This window comes from Bos grunniens, chromosome 20 (assembly GCF_055505025.1).
Source record: "Bos grunniens cultivar Pamir isolate PY7600 chromosome 20, Bosgru_T2T1.0, whole genome shotgun sequence".
In the NCBI taxonomy this organism is placed as follows: domain Eukaryota; kingdom Metazoa; phylum Chordata; class Mammalia; order Artiodactyla; family Bovidae; genus Bos; species Bos grunniens.
Window position 1 is genome coordinate 6,431,329 of NC_141184.1, and position 16,804 is coordinate 6,448,132.

At 42.1% G+C, this 16,804-nt stretch overlaps 1 protein-coding gene across 2 annotated transcripts in view; it reads left to right on the top strand.

Annotated features, from left to right (window-relative positions):
* ADCY2 (adenylate cyclase 2) overlaps nt 1-16,804 on the top strand; it is a 454,409-nt gene that overhangs the window by 363,213 nt on the left and 74,392 nt on the right. For both annotated transcript variants that reach the window (XR_015148596.1, XM_086361165.1), the window contains exon 15: nt 4,102-4,186. Coding sequence is in view for 1 of the 2 variants with exons in the window: in XM_086361165.1 (XP_086217291.1) it covers nt 4,102-4,186 (85 nt within the window). In the remaining variant the exon portion in view is untranslated. The remainder of the gene's footprint in view (nt 1-4,101; nt 4,187-16,804) is intronic.

Below are 16,804 nucleotides of genomic sequence, written 5' to 3' on the forward strand. Positions count from 1 at the left end.
TTTGAAAGAAGAAAGAGTTGAAGTCAGTTGTTTACCTTTCAACCTTAGGAAGCCGGGAAAAGATGAGCAAGTCTAATAAGTAGGAGGGAACATACACTAAGAAAAAAGTAATCAATAAACGGAAGACAAACAACAGAAAAGTAATAAAGACAAACGTTGGTTCTTTAAAAAAACACTTAAATGCCTAACCGTTAGCAAGACTAAGAAAGAAAAACAGAACAATAATCACAAACCACCCAAACTAATGTTATAAGAAATAAAATGGTATTTACTACAGATTCTACAGATTTTAACAGGATAAATATGAAAAGTTATGAATTACTCAAGGCCAAAAAATTTACAACTTAGATAAAATGGGAAAATTCATGGACTGTACAACTTACCAAATTGAACACATATTGAAAATTTAAATGGATATTTATGTGATGTTATTGTTCAGTCACTAAGTCATGTCCGATTCTTTGCGACCACATGGACTACAGCACGCCAGGCTCCCCTGTCCTTGTATTAAATTTGTTTTTTACTCAAGTTCTGTCTGAACTTTACCAAACATTTTAAGAAAATAAGATGGAGAGAACTGGTCAAATATTAATAAATTTCATAATTGTGAATGGAGGAAAATGTCCTGTTCTTGGAAAGAAAGTCAAAGTTTGAGGCTATAAACCAAATGTCACTTCTGTACCACCTTTAAAAATCTAGCTAAAATTAAAAGTGAAAAGGTTGGAAATAAAGCATAGAAAATAGCTATTTTAGGAAACAGCTTCCAGAAAGAGGAAAGCTGTAGTAGTATGAATTTCTGACAATCTAAATCCAAGTGAAAGACATTTAGCATGAAAACAGAGAAGCTTATTTTACAGTACAGTCACCAAGAAAAGTTAACAATCATGAATCTTTATGCACTCCAGCATCTCTTTGAAATAAATAGACACTATTAAAATGTTCAGATGTATTGACAAACCCACAAACTTAGTTGGAAATGTTAATATATTCTAAAATTGACAGATCAAATTGAGCCAATAAATCAGCCCACTGGGGATCTGACTAACTCCTCAAGCTCTGACAATAGACTCACTGAAAGAACTTGCTTTGTTTCCAACAAAAAGGAAATGTAAATATGTATCATAAGACGTAATAGAAATGGAATGTATTTATCACATCCCAGAAGATAAAGAAATTGTCAAAGTAAAAATAATAGAGACCACAATCTCTGATCAAACCTAATGACATTAGAAATAACAAAGACAGACCGAAAATAATTTCCCTGTATAGTTACTCTTGTATTAAAAGGAAAAGAAAATTGAAATTATAGGCTTTTTAGAAAAGAATGGCAATGAGTAGCTATAAATCAAAAGCCGTGGGATTTGGCTAAAGCAGTAATTATAGGAATATTTATGTCCTTAAATGCATTTATTAGAAAATAGAAAAGATTAGCAGCAAATGACAATCAAGAAAAAGAACAATGAAAGTTTAAATAAAGAAGGAGGAAAGGATTATTTTAAGTTAAATTAGAAACCAATAATAAAGAAAATGATCAGAAAGCATGGACCTTAATAATAAGCCAAAAGTTCATTCTTTGAGAAGTTCAGCAAACATGCAAAGCTTCAAAAGTCTTATCTAAAGAGAATCAGAAAAATAACATGAAGGACAAGAAGAAACTGCTTCAACTATAACAACTTCAAAAATTGTAAGAGAATACTAAGTAGAATGTCTCCCATTCAAAATTTAAATGAAAAGGATAATTTCCCAGGAAAGTTAAACCAGTAAACATGATTGAAACGTGACATGTTTACTCCAAGAAGCACAACCTGGGTCAGGTATACAATTGTGTGGACTTTAATCCCAACCCATACCACTTGGGAGGGTTGTTAACTTTTGGTTGGTTTCTCAGTTTCTCTGGGTGTCAGTTTCTCTTGCATAAAATGAGGTAAGAACAGTAACCCTGCTGTCCAGGGTTACATATGCATACAAAGCCTTTAGAACAGTGCTGGCCACACAGTATGCTATCATCATGCCATCATGTCATGCCACCATCAGCTTCACCCTCCTATCACCAGATGGTTTAGAGCTGAGACTTACCAGACCTTCAATTAGAGATCATTCATATTTGAACAGTTACAGACCTAAGAAAAAAGTATTATTTTTCTGACATCAGCCTTATGCAGATGGCATCACCTTAACACCAACAAGGAACCAGGGGAGCACAGAGTCACAGGAAACCCATCAGAGCTCTCTTAGATGCGTGAAAAGAATGGCCAGTGGAAGTTGAGCAGATGAGTTCTGGTGTCCCTTCCGTCGCAGGAATAGCAAGAGTCTTCCTATGCTCCCCTCCATCCACGGTGCTAACAGGAGGCCTGAGAGTCTGTGATGGGGAGATGCTGAAACTGTGGATTCTGAGCAGGGATTAAGGAGCAATGTCTGAGACAAAAGGTGTTTGGGATGGGGGAGGCGAGGAGGCTTACAGAGCTTACCTTTCTGAGACTGTGAGTTACTCAAAACACGGGTCTTACTCATGTTTGCTCCCTTCCAACCCAGCGTGGACCTGGCCATGAGACAAGTCAACAATCTAGGTGTATTTGGTGTATCTGTACCCTCCTAGCAGACACTTAGCATTACTCGTAAAATGTGAACAAATGTCATTATCAGGCTGGTATTTGAAAGCATGTGCATCGTGTCTAGGACATGACTCAGCACTCCATAAGGACATCCTTGGGGCAGCTTTGAGTGCACAGTGGTTTGAAGTCAAGTTTTTGTATATCTTGCTTGATGTGTGCTATCTCTCAAGATAGAACAACTATCTGAGTGCCAACTGAGTGGACCCTTCCTATCCTGATGGCATGAAGGGGTTCCTTAGTTCACTGATGGCTCGCTTCTTTTCCCCCTGCTGGGGGCTCACAGCTGTGCACTCACTGGGCATTTCAGCTTGTAGATTGCTCATACCTGGGTCTTCCTTTGATGCATCAACATTCACTTCTTAGTGTCCCCATGCTTCTCAGTACCAAGTCTCCTGTCTCTTCAGTTTCTCTAGCCAACTTCATTGGCTCGAGCTTCCACTGTGATCTCAGGTACCACCTGACCTCTCTTTGGATGTTGCATTTAAATTTCATCTTGGATTATTCGTTATGGCTCATCTTTTCTAATACTCCCAACCCCTTCTTCCTTTGGATTACATGATGTTTTAAGAGGTCTTTAGTTTTCATTGTATAAAGGACCTTTCAGAAATGCATACAATTCTTGCAAACAGTTTTATCCTTTGGATGAAAGCACGTTTTAAGACACCGTAAATTTCTGAATTGTTTACAGGAACTCTGAGAAATGCATACAGTTCTCGTGACCACTTTTATCTACTTGTAACCGGAGGGTGACAGAACCTGTAACTTAGTGGGTACTTTTCTCACATGATCACAGGAACCTTGTGTGCTCATTGGCTCATGCAAAAATGCAAAGGCCACAGAGTGAGAACGGGGAATGAATGAGGTTTCCGCTGACATCGATGAGGCTGCCCTGGAGGCAAAACTGCCAGGACATCGAGGCAGGGAAGGGGGCACCATGATGGCCGTGGTCGGGTGTGGGCATGAAGGTGCTGGTTGCAGAGGCAAGTCGTGTAAAGAGGGTTTTTCTCTTATGAAGAAATGATGCTGGTAAGACAGCTGGAGGAGCATGGTGGGCTGCAGCCCATGGGGTCGCTAAGAGTCGGACACGACTGAGCAACGTCACATTCACTTTTCACTTGCATGCATTGAAGAAGGAAATGGGAACCCACTCCAGTGTTCTTGCCTGAAGAATCCCAGGGACTGGGGAGCCTGGTGGGCTGCCATCTATGGGGTCGCACAGAGTCGGACACAACTGAAGCAACTTAGCAGCAGCAGCAGCAGGACAGTTTTAATGTCTATCACAGCAAGTTGTTCAGACACAGCCGTAGATTCATTTTCCTATGGACGTATCTCTGGTTTGTTTTTAGCGCCATTTTCATTTCTCAAAGATATTAGTGAGGAATGAAGTCCTCATTTTAAAAACCCTAATTCAAGCCACAAGTATTTGCAATGGCTTTCCAGGAAAACTAAAGCTGTCCACACTAACATGTTCCTTTTTGTTTCCCGGTAGAACGTCCATTCTCGGAATTTCCTTTGGAGCGGCGTTTCTCTCACTTGCCTTTATCCTTTTCGTCTGCTTTGCTGGACAGCTTTTGGTAGGTACTTCACATACGGAATTTCTTTGAAAAGTGTACTCATTGAAAACTGATTGCTCTATCAAAATAGGAGCTTGTTGATTTACTGTTTCATGAGATACACAGCCCAGTAGAGAGGCCAGAATCCTTCATGTCAACAGCCCAGACTATGAACTGAGAAAGCCCGTAACAACCAAGACACTAACTCAAAGGTTACCTGAAATATTGGATAGCGTGCTATAAAATCACATTTGTGTTTATTTGTTTCTGTCAACATTTTGTACTATCCCTCTTAAGTTTTCAGAGTATTTATAACAGCAAATACTAGTGTAATAGGAGGCTTTTAATGACCAGGAGAATTAAAATGTAAACCAAGTGTGTCTTTGGTAATGACTTCCACAAGGTATAAAATTTTAGAAAATATGAAAATAACAAATGTAAAAATATCTCTTATTAGTGTTTTAGCTTAAAACCAATCATTGTCAGCGCTTATGGTTTAAGTGCTCGTTCAGGATATAAGAAGTAAACCTCACTGGACTCTTGAGTGTAAAGCAGTTGTTGCCGGGTGGCCCTGGATCTGTGAGAGCACCATGAGAAAGCAAACGATGAGATAGAAGTCCCGAAAGATAGTCAAGGCTTCATTTTGTTCACTGGAAGTGAGTTGAAACAGGACTGAACTGGAGTCCAAGCATTGGGTGCATCCTGGTCTGATATATGGCATCATTTGGCCAAAAAAGGGCTTAGGATTCCAAAGCATGTCTCTCCCTCTGGACAGTGGATGCTGCATCCTTCTGCCGTGGACCTTTGCAGACTTTGGTGGGTTCCGTTTGCTATGTCATAGTTTGAATGTTTCCAATTGGCTTGGAAAGTCTTCCAAAAGTAAGACTGTGGTTTCTGATTTCCTCAAATGCACACATGGCATCTCAAGTCACTTTAAAATCCCCTGAAGACCTCACAGGTTGTAGAGAAGATGGAGTAACTGTTGACCATGGGGATCTTTGTCAAGTTTGAGATAGGAGGAATTCCTAACATACGAGGAAGCCTGACTTTCTGTGTGCAGATTCCCCTTGGGTGGAAACGCACACACACTCTACCCTTTCTCTTCCTGACTCCCCAAAGACACCTGCAGCCTGTTTCTCCAGTTTTCAGAATAGGGATGATCATTTGCGGTTCTGTTGGAAATCTAAACCCTACTCTCATTAAAGCTGTGTATATCCTTGTGTCTGAGTAGACATACTTCTCGTTTTTTTGGAATCCAGTCTTGAGGGTGGCAGGAGTATAGTCCATAGTTAGGGTTTCAGACTGACTTTTCTTTCCACTGAAAATGAAACTGTCAGTCACACAGTCGTGTCTGACTCTTTGCAACCCCATGGACTGTAGCCTGCCCGGCTGCTCTGTCCATGGAATTCTCTAGGCAAGAATACTGGACTGGGTTGCCATTGCCTTCTCCAGGGAATCTTCCCAACCCAGGGATCAATCCGGGTCTCCCACATTGCAGGCAGATTCCTTACCGTCCGGTCCACTAAGTTGCTATAAAAAAGAAAGACAGAGCCAGAGGAGGAAGGGAGAATCCCTGGGGCAACTTTCCTGCCTTGGTGAGAAAGTTTCAGTAACGTCTCCCCTCTCAGCCTGACTATAATCTGACCACAGTGTTGAACTTTCATGGCTTTGGGTCCTTCCTGTAAGAGCCTTGGGGTGATCAAAATCTAACATTCCTGGCTTCTGGTTCCTCCTGGAAACCAGAGCCTTCCCTGGGGGCATCCCAGGATTCTAATGCCCACACACCAGATGCTACAAAGTCCTTTTTAACTCTGCGTTGTCCCAAAGAGAAAAGTTGAAGGCTGCAAATGAACCTATGTTTACCTCCTCCCCAGGGGAAGCCTGTGCTTTGCCAAAGTGGTCAGGAAGACCAAGCTTAAAGACATCTGGTCTCTCTCAACTTGAATGGATAGGATCTGTGCCCGAGTCTCCCCCTACTGGCCTCTTGAGATCCTTAGTCCACATGTAATCCTGGTAAAATTAAAGAAGGAATTCTGGTTCCACTAGGGGGTTCTTTTCACTCTTTAAAATAGTCTGTAAGGATTTTTTATTTAACGTACAACATCAAACATGGTATTGCACAAAGGCTTTAAATGTGCTTTCTATTCAACCCTCCAAATTCAGTCAAAAACTACACATATCACCGTTGAGATTCTTGTTGTCTTTTCTAAGCCAGAATTTCCTCACATGAAGTTTGGAGAACAACCGTCTTCAAAGTTTCTTGGGACGATTGGAGATAGAAGTACCTAACAGGATACTAACAGATTTTCAACAAACAGCAACTAGTATTATTTTCCATCACTGCATATTTTAGAGTGCCTATTCATGGGGTCGCAAAGAGTCTGACACGACTGAGCGACTGAACTGAACTGAACTGATTCTTAGAGCACTTTAGACAAACCTGTATTTTAGGCAACAGAAACCAGCATTAACTTTTTAAAATTAATATGAGTGTTTAGAACAAAGATCAAAATGATAAATGCTTGCTTCTGTCTCTTTTTTAGAAAAAATTACCATTCTTACACATGACATGTAATATAATACTTAGTGTCACTCTACAAAGAATAAATTTAAGTTGAAGAAGGAAAAAGCCCTACATATATCACAAATATTCCACAGTGGTCATGGAGAAGTATGAGATTTGATTGTGATTTGTGCTTTTTTATGGATTAAATACTGGGTTTATGAAAGACTACTGAATATCCCAGGCTCATGTTCTACTAACTTATGTTAACCTTCTGAAAATTTAATGCCAAAGGCAGTATCAATTCTAATATTGGTATTAAATTCTCTGCATGAAAAATGAAATCAAAATACTTCTGTAAAGGAGATGGAAAAAAGGTAAGCCTGGCAGATATTTTTTTTCCTCCACAAGTTTTACCTTTATTATCGTCTTTTGCACAAAAAGTGCAGCACAAGTAAGTAAAATCGATGGGTCATTGACCAGCTGGGTTTAATAAGAAGGTAGGGACACATCAAAATGGGTAAAAACGAAGAGTGATAAATCAAATGCAGTTTTTTCCTGTTGATATTAAAAAAAAAAAAAAAAAAACAGTGGTATTTGTTCAGTGACGCATTCAGAGAAAAATGTCAGGGAATCTGTTATCATCCCAGTTGCTGTGAGAAGCCCCGCCCTTCCATCCACTCTGGTTGCTGCCAGTCCACCCCATCCCCAGGCTCTTCCAGAAGCGATCACCCCCGCACACATTGCCCACGCCTCAGTTCTTGCCCATGGGGGTGGGTTCTGCACCTGCTCTCCTTCCTAGAAACTTCCTCGGGTACCTCGCCGGCCCCTATGACGGCCCTTCTTGAAGCGCCATGGGACACAGGGTCTGTGCCATGTCATTTAGCGCTCAATAAGTGACACCCCTTTGATCCCCTTTTTAAAAAGTTTCTGCTGAGCGTGACTGCGATTTCTGTCACACTAAGAATGTCACACTAACCTAAGGATCCTTAAGACCAGGGTTGTGCCCTCGCTTGCTTTCTGTCTCCTAGTGCATCCAGCCGAATGCTGGACATGTAGATGTGTTTATGATAAGTGCGTGCTAAATCCAGCCGAATGCTGGACATGTAGATGTGTTTATGATAAGTGCATGCTAAATAAACATCTGGGCTTCCCAGGTGGCGCAGGTAGTAAGTCGCCCGCCTGCCCATGCAGGAGGCATAGGAGACTCAGGTTCTATCCCTGAGTCAGGAAGATCCCCTGGAGGAGGGCATGGCAACCCACTCCAGTATTCTTGCCTGGAGAATCCCATGGACAGAGGAGTGGTCCATAGGGTCGCAAAGCATTGGATATGACTGAAGCGATTTGGCGCACATGCACGCAAGTAAGCATTATTGGATGTCCGTCATTTCCATGAGGTTCTTTTTCCCTTCCTCCACTCTTGGGCTTCACGTACCACCTCCTCTGTCTCACCACCCCGCTCCCGTGTTCATCCTCAGGCACTTATGTTCCCTGTGAGCCCTGATCGTTCTCCTTCCTCCAGAAGCCCTGGGTGGGGATGGACTTGGTGTGTAAATGAATGTATGAAGGAGTGAATGGTGGTCCACAGCCCTCATCCTGCTGCACTGAAATTCCTTCTCACGTGTGCCATGATTCCTTGACTCTGAAGTGCCTCGAGCTGGCTCTTTCGTTGGAAACAATTTTGTGACCTTCACCAGCTAATTCTGAAGAAAATTAGCAAAAGGAAAACTAGCCTTTTCCACCTAGTGCCTGGTTGTTGGGCTTCCTATTTGTATTCTTTTAGACGAAAAAAAAAAAAAAAAAAAAACCATGAATGAGTTCATCTCAGCCCTGTTTTGTTCACTGACTGTTCCAGACACTTGAAACGCAAAGTAAGTATTCAATAGGTCGCGAAGAGTCAGACACGGCTTAGTGACTCCACTTTCACTTTTCACTTGCATGCATTGGAGAAGGAAATGGCAACCCACTCCAGTGTTCTTGCCTGGAGAATCCCAGGGACGGGGGAGCCTGGTGGGCTGCCATCTATGGGGTCGCACAGAGTCGGACATGACTGAATTGACTTAGCAGCAGCAGCAGCAGCAGCTTGAAGGAATGTCGGGTTGCAAATGCAACCACCTGGCACCACTGCTCAGAAAAGCCCCACCCCAGCCTCACCCAGACTTGACCTCTCCCAAGCTCCCAGTTCTGAACCCAGCTCGCAGTTGCCGCATCCCTGCTCCCAGTTCTGACAGGCTCCTGGCCTGCCAGCATCCTGGGCCAGCATCCTGTGTACTTACTTGTCAGGTCTCCTTCAGCGCTTCTACATCACTTCTCTGGTGAGGTCCTTGGTTTTCTATAGCAGATGCTGGTTAGCATTTCAGAGTCGTAATCTTGAGAGCTGAAAGGGAACTGAGAGATAACCTTGTCCTGGTCTGCACTTGGATGAGGGACCCAGGGCCCGAGATGCTGTTCATTTCCCTGAGTTTCCATTTCTACTTATTTAAAAGAAAAGTTTCCCTGCGTGAAAAATAATGCAGGAGCCATAAGTAGATCCCTTGAGGATGCAGATGGAGACTTTGGATCACAGTCAGGAATATGAGAACCGTAAGATCTGCAAAAGTTCCCTGTCCTTGGATAAGAACCTTCAGAACCAATGTAGACTGCTTAGGACTGGTGAGATCCGTGAATATTTCTATATCTGACCTCAATTCAGTTTAAAAATGATAAATGTTGTATTATATTAAAAGTGAAGACTTAACTCTGCTAGGCATTTTATGTATACTGGCTCATTTATCCACACAAGAGTCCTTGGAGGGAATGCTCACTCTACAGTTAATGAAAGGGAAGGTCCAGAGGTTTCATAACTTTCCCTGAAGTATTACTATACAACAAGTAGGTTTTGGAGCCTTTGGGAAGAAGCCTTAGAATCCTTGTACTAAATTGGAGGCAAGTTCCAGAGCATGCTGGACTGTGTGTGGAGAGACACTGGCAAGCGCTGAAGGAGGAATGTCCACGTCCTGGTCATGGACCGTCATGGTACTGAAGCGGCCTCGTGGTGATTGCTAAGCATCAGTGGCTCAAAGGCAAAAAAGTCAGGCAAGATAACATCACATCGAACCTGATTCACAGTGGCCTCTTGTCTAGTTTTCCAGTATATTCAGCTGTTGACCCAGTTTATGTAAAACTGGATTTTGGACAAGGTATGTCCATCTTAAAAGACATTCAGTAAGACAGAGAAAAAATTTCATTTATAAGTCAATTTAGACTCAAAATATTCTAAGTAAGAAAGTTTATAGTAATACTTGCAAAGTATTTTCACATATATGAGAGCCCTTCAAAGTGTTTTGATTAAGTATTATTTTATTTGATAATCAAAACAATCCATTTTATCTAAGTAGAAACTAAGATGCAGAATAAGAGATTCAAGTTTATACTTCCATAACAATCAGCAATAAAAAATAATAATAGCTGTCATCACCATGGTAGTAATAACAATAAGTACATTTTTATTGCCAAGTTTAACTTCTCTAAACTACCTGAAGCAGACTTAAATCTCTGCAAGAAACACAAGAGATGTAACCATAAATAACAAAGACGCCTCCCACAAAACCTTCTTGATGAAATGTCTTTTAGAAGAACTACGCCAGATTCAGCAAATGAAAATGTTAGAAAATGTCAGGAGAAATTTTTCTCTCCGTGTGGCTTTCTTGCCACTTTGTATGGCAGAGATAACACAGTATCAGCCCACCAACCTTGTTCCCAGCAGAGATGAAAGCACCAATATAGAGATAGTCCTGGGGACAGAAAATAGGCCACATGCCCGCTGATAGAAAAGCTTCCTACCCACAGGAGTGTTTTTCCCTTGAAGTCTATTTTCTCTAATGTCAATATAAGCCTGCCAGCTTTCTCTTGGTTAGTATTTTCCCATCTCTTATTCGGCTTTTCCTTGCTATACAGGTGTGTCTCTTGTAAACAACATCTAAGTGTATGTCATGTTCTCTGATCCAAGAGTCTCTTTCTTTTAGCTGGCAAGCATAATACATTTATGTGTATTACAGTTATTGCTAGTCGTCTTTTGCTTTTTTTAAATCCATTATATATGTTATTTGCTTCTGTTTATTTTTCCTCTTCTCCTGTCATCTCCTGGACAAATGGAGTTTATTGAGTCTCCTTTATTCCCTCTAGTGACTCGGCAGTTAGATATCCTCGTCTTTTCTTTCAGGGATTAATGTAAAATGTGTAACATGCACATTTCTCACAGGGTCCATTGTCGTCTCCATCTTCTTGTTGAAAAATGCAGGCCCCATGCTGTAATCCTGTCCACTGTCCTCCAACGTTGTCTAGATTTTTCTGAATTTACACTGCTCATGTTATTCGTAGTTATCGGTATTCTGGGTTAATGGTCTCTTCACTCACCATTCTTCTGGATGTCCTGCCTTCCTCCAGATGCGCTGTTCATATTTCCATAGGATTATTCCTCTTGTAATCCTCTCCATGAGAGCCTATGTATAATATACCCCAATCAGCTTTTATATTAAAAAAAATAAGAAAAACAGCCTCTTTTCCTCTTTGACCAATCATTTACAATAATGTTGCTAACATTTTGAAAACATGAGTCCATATTTTCTTGGATTTTAATGTGCTGAGGAGAAATCTAGTCCAGCTGTGGTTCCTTGATAAGATGTCCTTTCTCTACTTTTGTAGAACTTGCTCTTTGTCCTGGCAATAGATTCTTTGTATTGAGGAAGAGGTTTACTTTTCTTTTACCTTGATGGGACTCAGTGCCTCATCTCGACTGCTGCTGCTGCTGCTAAGTTGCTTCAGTCGTGTTAGACTCTGTGCGACCCCATAGACGGCAGCCCACCAGGCTCCGCCGTCCCTGGGATTCTCCAGGCAAGAACACTGGAGTGGGTTGCCATCCTTCTCCAATGCATGAAAGTGAAAAGTGAAAGTGAAGTCACTCAGTCGTGTCTGACTCTCAGAGACCCCACGGACTGCAGCTTACCAGGCTCCTCCATCCATGGGATTTTCCAGGCAGGAGTACTGGAGTGGGGTGCCATTGCCTTCTCCAGAGCTCATATTCTGTTCCAGGTCCATGACGTCGTTGTCCCATATTTCCCTGTATTTTGCCTTTTTCTCAGTCTATTTTTTCTCAAGCTTTCATTACAAGTATGTTCAATCTTTCTATTGTACCTGCTGTGCCTCAGCTGCATACGTTTTATCTCTATATTTCTGTGCTATTTTACGGGTTGTCTCCTTAAAGCTAACTCTTCAGCATAACTATTGAGTATTTAATCTCAATTTCTACATGTTTGTCACTAAAGAGTCTCTGGAACTCATTTATAAAGTAAAGCTGTTACTTTCTCTTAACTGCTTATCATTATGAACTCTAATCCATGGGGTTTTAAAATTTAATCTTATTTTATAGACTACTTCAGATTGATTTGCGAATCTTATGATACTTATTCTATTTTCTGTTATTTCTGTTGATTCTTCCTTGGACGGCCCATTGTCTTCTGCAGCTCATAGTGCGAGCATGCGTGCTTATTTGTGTCTGATTCTTAGCAACCCCATGGACTGTGGCCCGCCAGACTCCTCTGTCCATGGTATTTTCCAGGCAATAGTACTGGAGTGGGTTCCCATTTCCTTCTCCAAGGGATCTTCCCAACCTTGGAATCGAACCCGTGTCTCTTTCACCTCCTACATTGGCAGGCAGAGTCTTTACCACTGTGCCACCTGGGAAGCCCCTTATGTAACTCAACGTTCTTGTTTGTTGTGAGACCGTGTTCAGTAGGGACTGCCCCTCCCACTGGCGTGTGCACCGAATCCTGCAGTGCGATGTGTCATCATAAGCAGCATTGTTCTTGCTGCAGCCACAGCCCCAAGACCTTTCTCTGGTTTTTGGTCTGATCAGTAACCACTCACCTTGAGATTCTCATTATGAAGCAGATGATGTGATTTCAAAACCAACACCCGTATTTAGAGTCTGAGTTCGCATTGGAAGTTTATTTATACTTTCTTGGTCTAGAGTTTGGACTTTCTAGACTTCTCCACTTGGAGAGAATACCCTTCTGAGGCTTCTGGTTTTATTCAGCAGTCTTGGTCCCAGCTGCCCACCTGTTGCAGACCCAAGACAACATCTTTTCCCTGTGGGCATAAAAAGCCCAGCCCATTGATGCTCAGTTCCAGGACACTCTGGGGCCAATCCCACGGTCTCCATCCTTCTATCAGTAGCCTCCTTCTTTGTTTTACACCCTAGGAATTCCTCTCTGGGTCCACTGTTAAGACAGTGAGCTTTTGCAGTGAGAATCTGTTGAGTTCTATTTGCTGAATTCTGGGGTGCCTCTGGGAATGCAAGGATTGTGATGGGAATTGCCTGGTGGTCCAGTGATTAGGACTCAGTGCTTTCACTGCTGAGAACCTGGGTTTGATCCCTGGAAAGGGAACCAAATCCCACAAGTTGTGCAGTGTGGCAAACACACACACACACACACATATGAGTTGTGAGGTGGCTCCACCAGGTCTCCAAGTGGCCAGAGACAAGCATTTAGGCAGAGAACACGATGAAGGCAATGGCACCCACTCCAGCACTCTTACCTGGAAAACCCCATGGATGGAGGAGCCTGGTGGGTTACAGTCCATGGGGTCGCAAAGAGTCAGACACAACTGAGTGACTTCACTTCACTAACATGATGTAGATGGTGCTGTGAGGGCCACCCAGTGGATGAATAACAGAGGAATATGGCTCAGCCAAGGCGTGTGAGAGAAACAGGATGATTTTGTAAAATATTTGTTGTTGTTCAGTCACTAAGTCATGTCCAACTCTGACCCCATGGACTGCAGTGTACCAGGCTCCTCTGTCTCAGTATCTCCCAGAGTTTGCTCAAATTCATGTCTATTGAGTCGGTGATGCCATCCAACCTCCTCATCCTCTGTCATCCCCCTTCTCCTTTTGCCTTCAGTCTTTCCCAGCCTCAGAACTAAAAGCCTGTGGGAAGTCCAAGTACAATTAAATAATTAAAGTAGACACATCAGTCTCCGTGACGCCAAATGTATGAAGTAATTATTGCTGCATGACAGTGAGAGTCCTTGCCCAATTAAAATGCCACGGTAGGCGTCCCTTTAGACAAATACACAAAAGTGCGTGTTTACATGACTAACTTCACCATGGTTTTCAGACAAGAGCAGTTCTATTTTTTAATGATAAAAGTTTGTTACCGAACCACTGTGATATATTTAAAACTTTCTGAAACGTCTCTCACTTTATTACATTTCACTTTATATAAGTGGAGACTTCTTTGCGGGTACTTCGTTTTATTTTAAAAAGGAACAGACTAATGAGACTGCAAACCCAATCTGCTTTAATAATTATCACACCGAATGATGAGGAATCCAGAACTGCAGAGACTACCTACTATTTCCAATGCAGAAGTTTCAAAAAACAAAAAAGGAAGAGAGGAAGGAAGGAACGGGAAATATTTTTGGCAGAGATATTTTTTCTTCGTTTTTAATCCAAAACACCGTGTATGAATATGTTATTTTTACGTGGAGAATCTTCTGCCTGTACTGGATGAAGACATTAGCATTCATTCCAGACTCCTTCTAGCAACCCACACTGCTCACCATCCCCAGCACCAACTCCACGGTAGGGTTTTCACGTACGTTTATATTCTTTCTCCTTCTGCCTCTCCCACTATACTTAGCACCAATTCCATATTGATCAGTGGATGGATGTGGCATTAACAGCCAAGAGCATTTCTAGAAGATGCTCAGTGAGCTTGCTCTAGGTAATAAGAGACAATCATACGATACAGTGAGCCTTGCTGATGATCAAGACGGAAAAGAAACAGATTTGGCCCAAACAATGCCAGTGATTAAACCAAAGATCAAACAGAATGATTACCCTGAGCTGATAGCAAGGCTTGCTCTCATCTTCATATGAAGAGGATGTTCTAAATAAATGCCACAATATTCTTTGAGGTTGTATCATTTATAATGTCTCACTGTGTGTGTGTGTGTGTGCACACGCGCACACGCGCGCTCAGTCGTGACCCCATGGACTGTGGCCTGCCAGGCTCCTCTGTCCATGGGATTCTCCAGGCAAGAATACTGGAGTGGGTTGCTATTTCCTATACCAGAGATCTTCCCGACCCAGGGATCAAACCCGCAGCTCTTTCATCTCCTTCGCCTCCAAGATTGGCAGGTGGATTTTCTTCCATGGTTCCGCCTGGGAGGCCCATAGTGTCTTGTTACATATTAGTTGCGCAGTCGTGTCCGACTCTTTGCAACCCTGTGGACTGTAGCCTGACAGGCTCCTCTGTCCATGGAATTCCCCAGGCAAGAATACTGGAGTGGATTTTCAATTCCTCCTCCAGGGGATCTTCCCGACCAAGGGATGGAACCCAGGTCTTCTGCACTGCAGGCAGATTCTTTATCATCTGAGCACCAGAGAAACCCAATGTCTCATTAGGATGGTGTAAACTTTGAAAAACTATTTATCTATCAGGGACTTTATTTGAATACTTAACCCAAAACAGAATAAACTGAACTAAAGTATCAAGTTAGGATATAGGTTGTAATTTTTATTCAGAACAACAAATGAAATCAGTGTTCCCATTTTTCCTCAGTCAGATTCTTTCTACTCTTAAGTTGTTAGTACTTTTCTCCTTTTCCCCCATCGTTGGTTTCTTCTCTTACTTCGAATGTCGTTATCTTCCTCCTCTTCTTCCTGCACTGTCTTTATAGTTCAGGATCTGTATCCCCATCACCACCATCTATGTCCTTGCCCTTGTCACCAGCAGTGTTACCAGTTTCCATGTTTCAGAACAGTTGTATTTACTTTGCCTCGATTTGATGAAGGGATGAAAAGATAGGGGCAGCTGCCTGCCTCTATGACCTGGAGAACAATGAGTATATGATATAACAGGTTAAAGAACGATTGCATATGAGGGCTTGGAGGCACACAGGAAGACTCAACAGAGACGGAAATGAACCCACTTCATTCTGAACCTGGTGTCTGGGGCCCAGTGCGCACCAAACCCGTGCATCTTTAGTGAGCAGCTTCAAGGAGATCGCTCTTTGCAGGACTGAATAGGACCGTGGCAGATTTCCAGGACAGTCTGCGGTGTATTCAGGAGGCAAACAGAGGCAGCAGTTTCTAGGGCCAGCATTGTGTCACTTTGCCCAGAGCGTCACAGGAGCAGAAAAACGTGTGTGTGTGCCCACATCTGCTTCAGCACATGCCTAGTCCATGGGCAGAACATGACAGAGTCCCATCAGCTGGCATGTTGGGCAATATCATCACCATGCATTGCTCCAAAAATTCAAACAGTCATTTTTAAAATTTTACAGTTTCAACAATATGTTTGTGTAATAACTAGATATTTTACTTAATTGACTGTGACATGGAATCTGAGCTAGAGTTAAACACTCTCTTGAAATAGCAGTTTTGTGTTTTCTGCTCTTAAGATTTTTATTATCATATCTATTGACAGTTTCTGTGTACAGACACAAAAGCATCCATTTTAATAATTTTCTTTTAAATAAAAACCCTAATCCTAGTCAATTAGGATGCAAATACATAAATATTGTCATTTGCCAGGATCCAGCCAAATGCATCATCTTCTATTTTAATATGAGCTGGATGACTATGATATTCTTTTGAATCTCTGCTCTTTACACTCTGTTATAGCTTCTCCTCTGGAATGTAGATCCGACTCTGGTCTATGGTATTGTTGTTGTTCTGTCACTAAGTTGTGTGACTCTGCAACCCCATGGACTGCGGCACACCAGGCTTCCCTGTCCTTCACCATCTCCCAGAGCTTGTTCAAACTCATGTCTGAGTCAGTGATGCCATCCAACCATCTCATCTTCTGTCGTCCTCTTCTTAGTCTTTCCCAGCATCAAGGTCTTTTCCAAGGAGTCGGCTCTTCCCATCAGGTGGCAAGGTATTGGAGTTTCAGCTTCAGCATCAGTCCTTCCAATGAATATTCAGAACTGATTTCCTTTAGGATGGACTGGTTGGATCTCCTTCCAGTCCAAGGGACTCTCAAGAGTCTTCTCCAGCACCACAGTTCAAAAGTACTGTGGCTTATTAATATTATTCAGTGTAGGTATTAATATTATTAATTATATCAATCAATTATTTATTAATAATT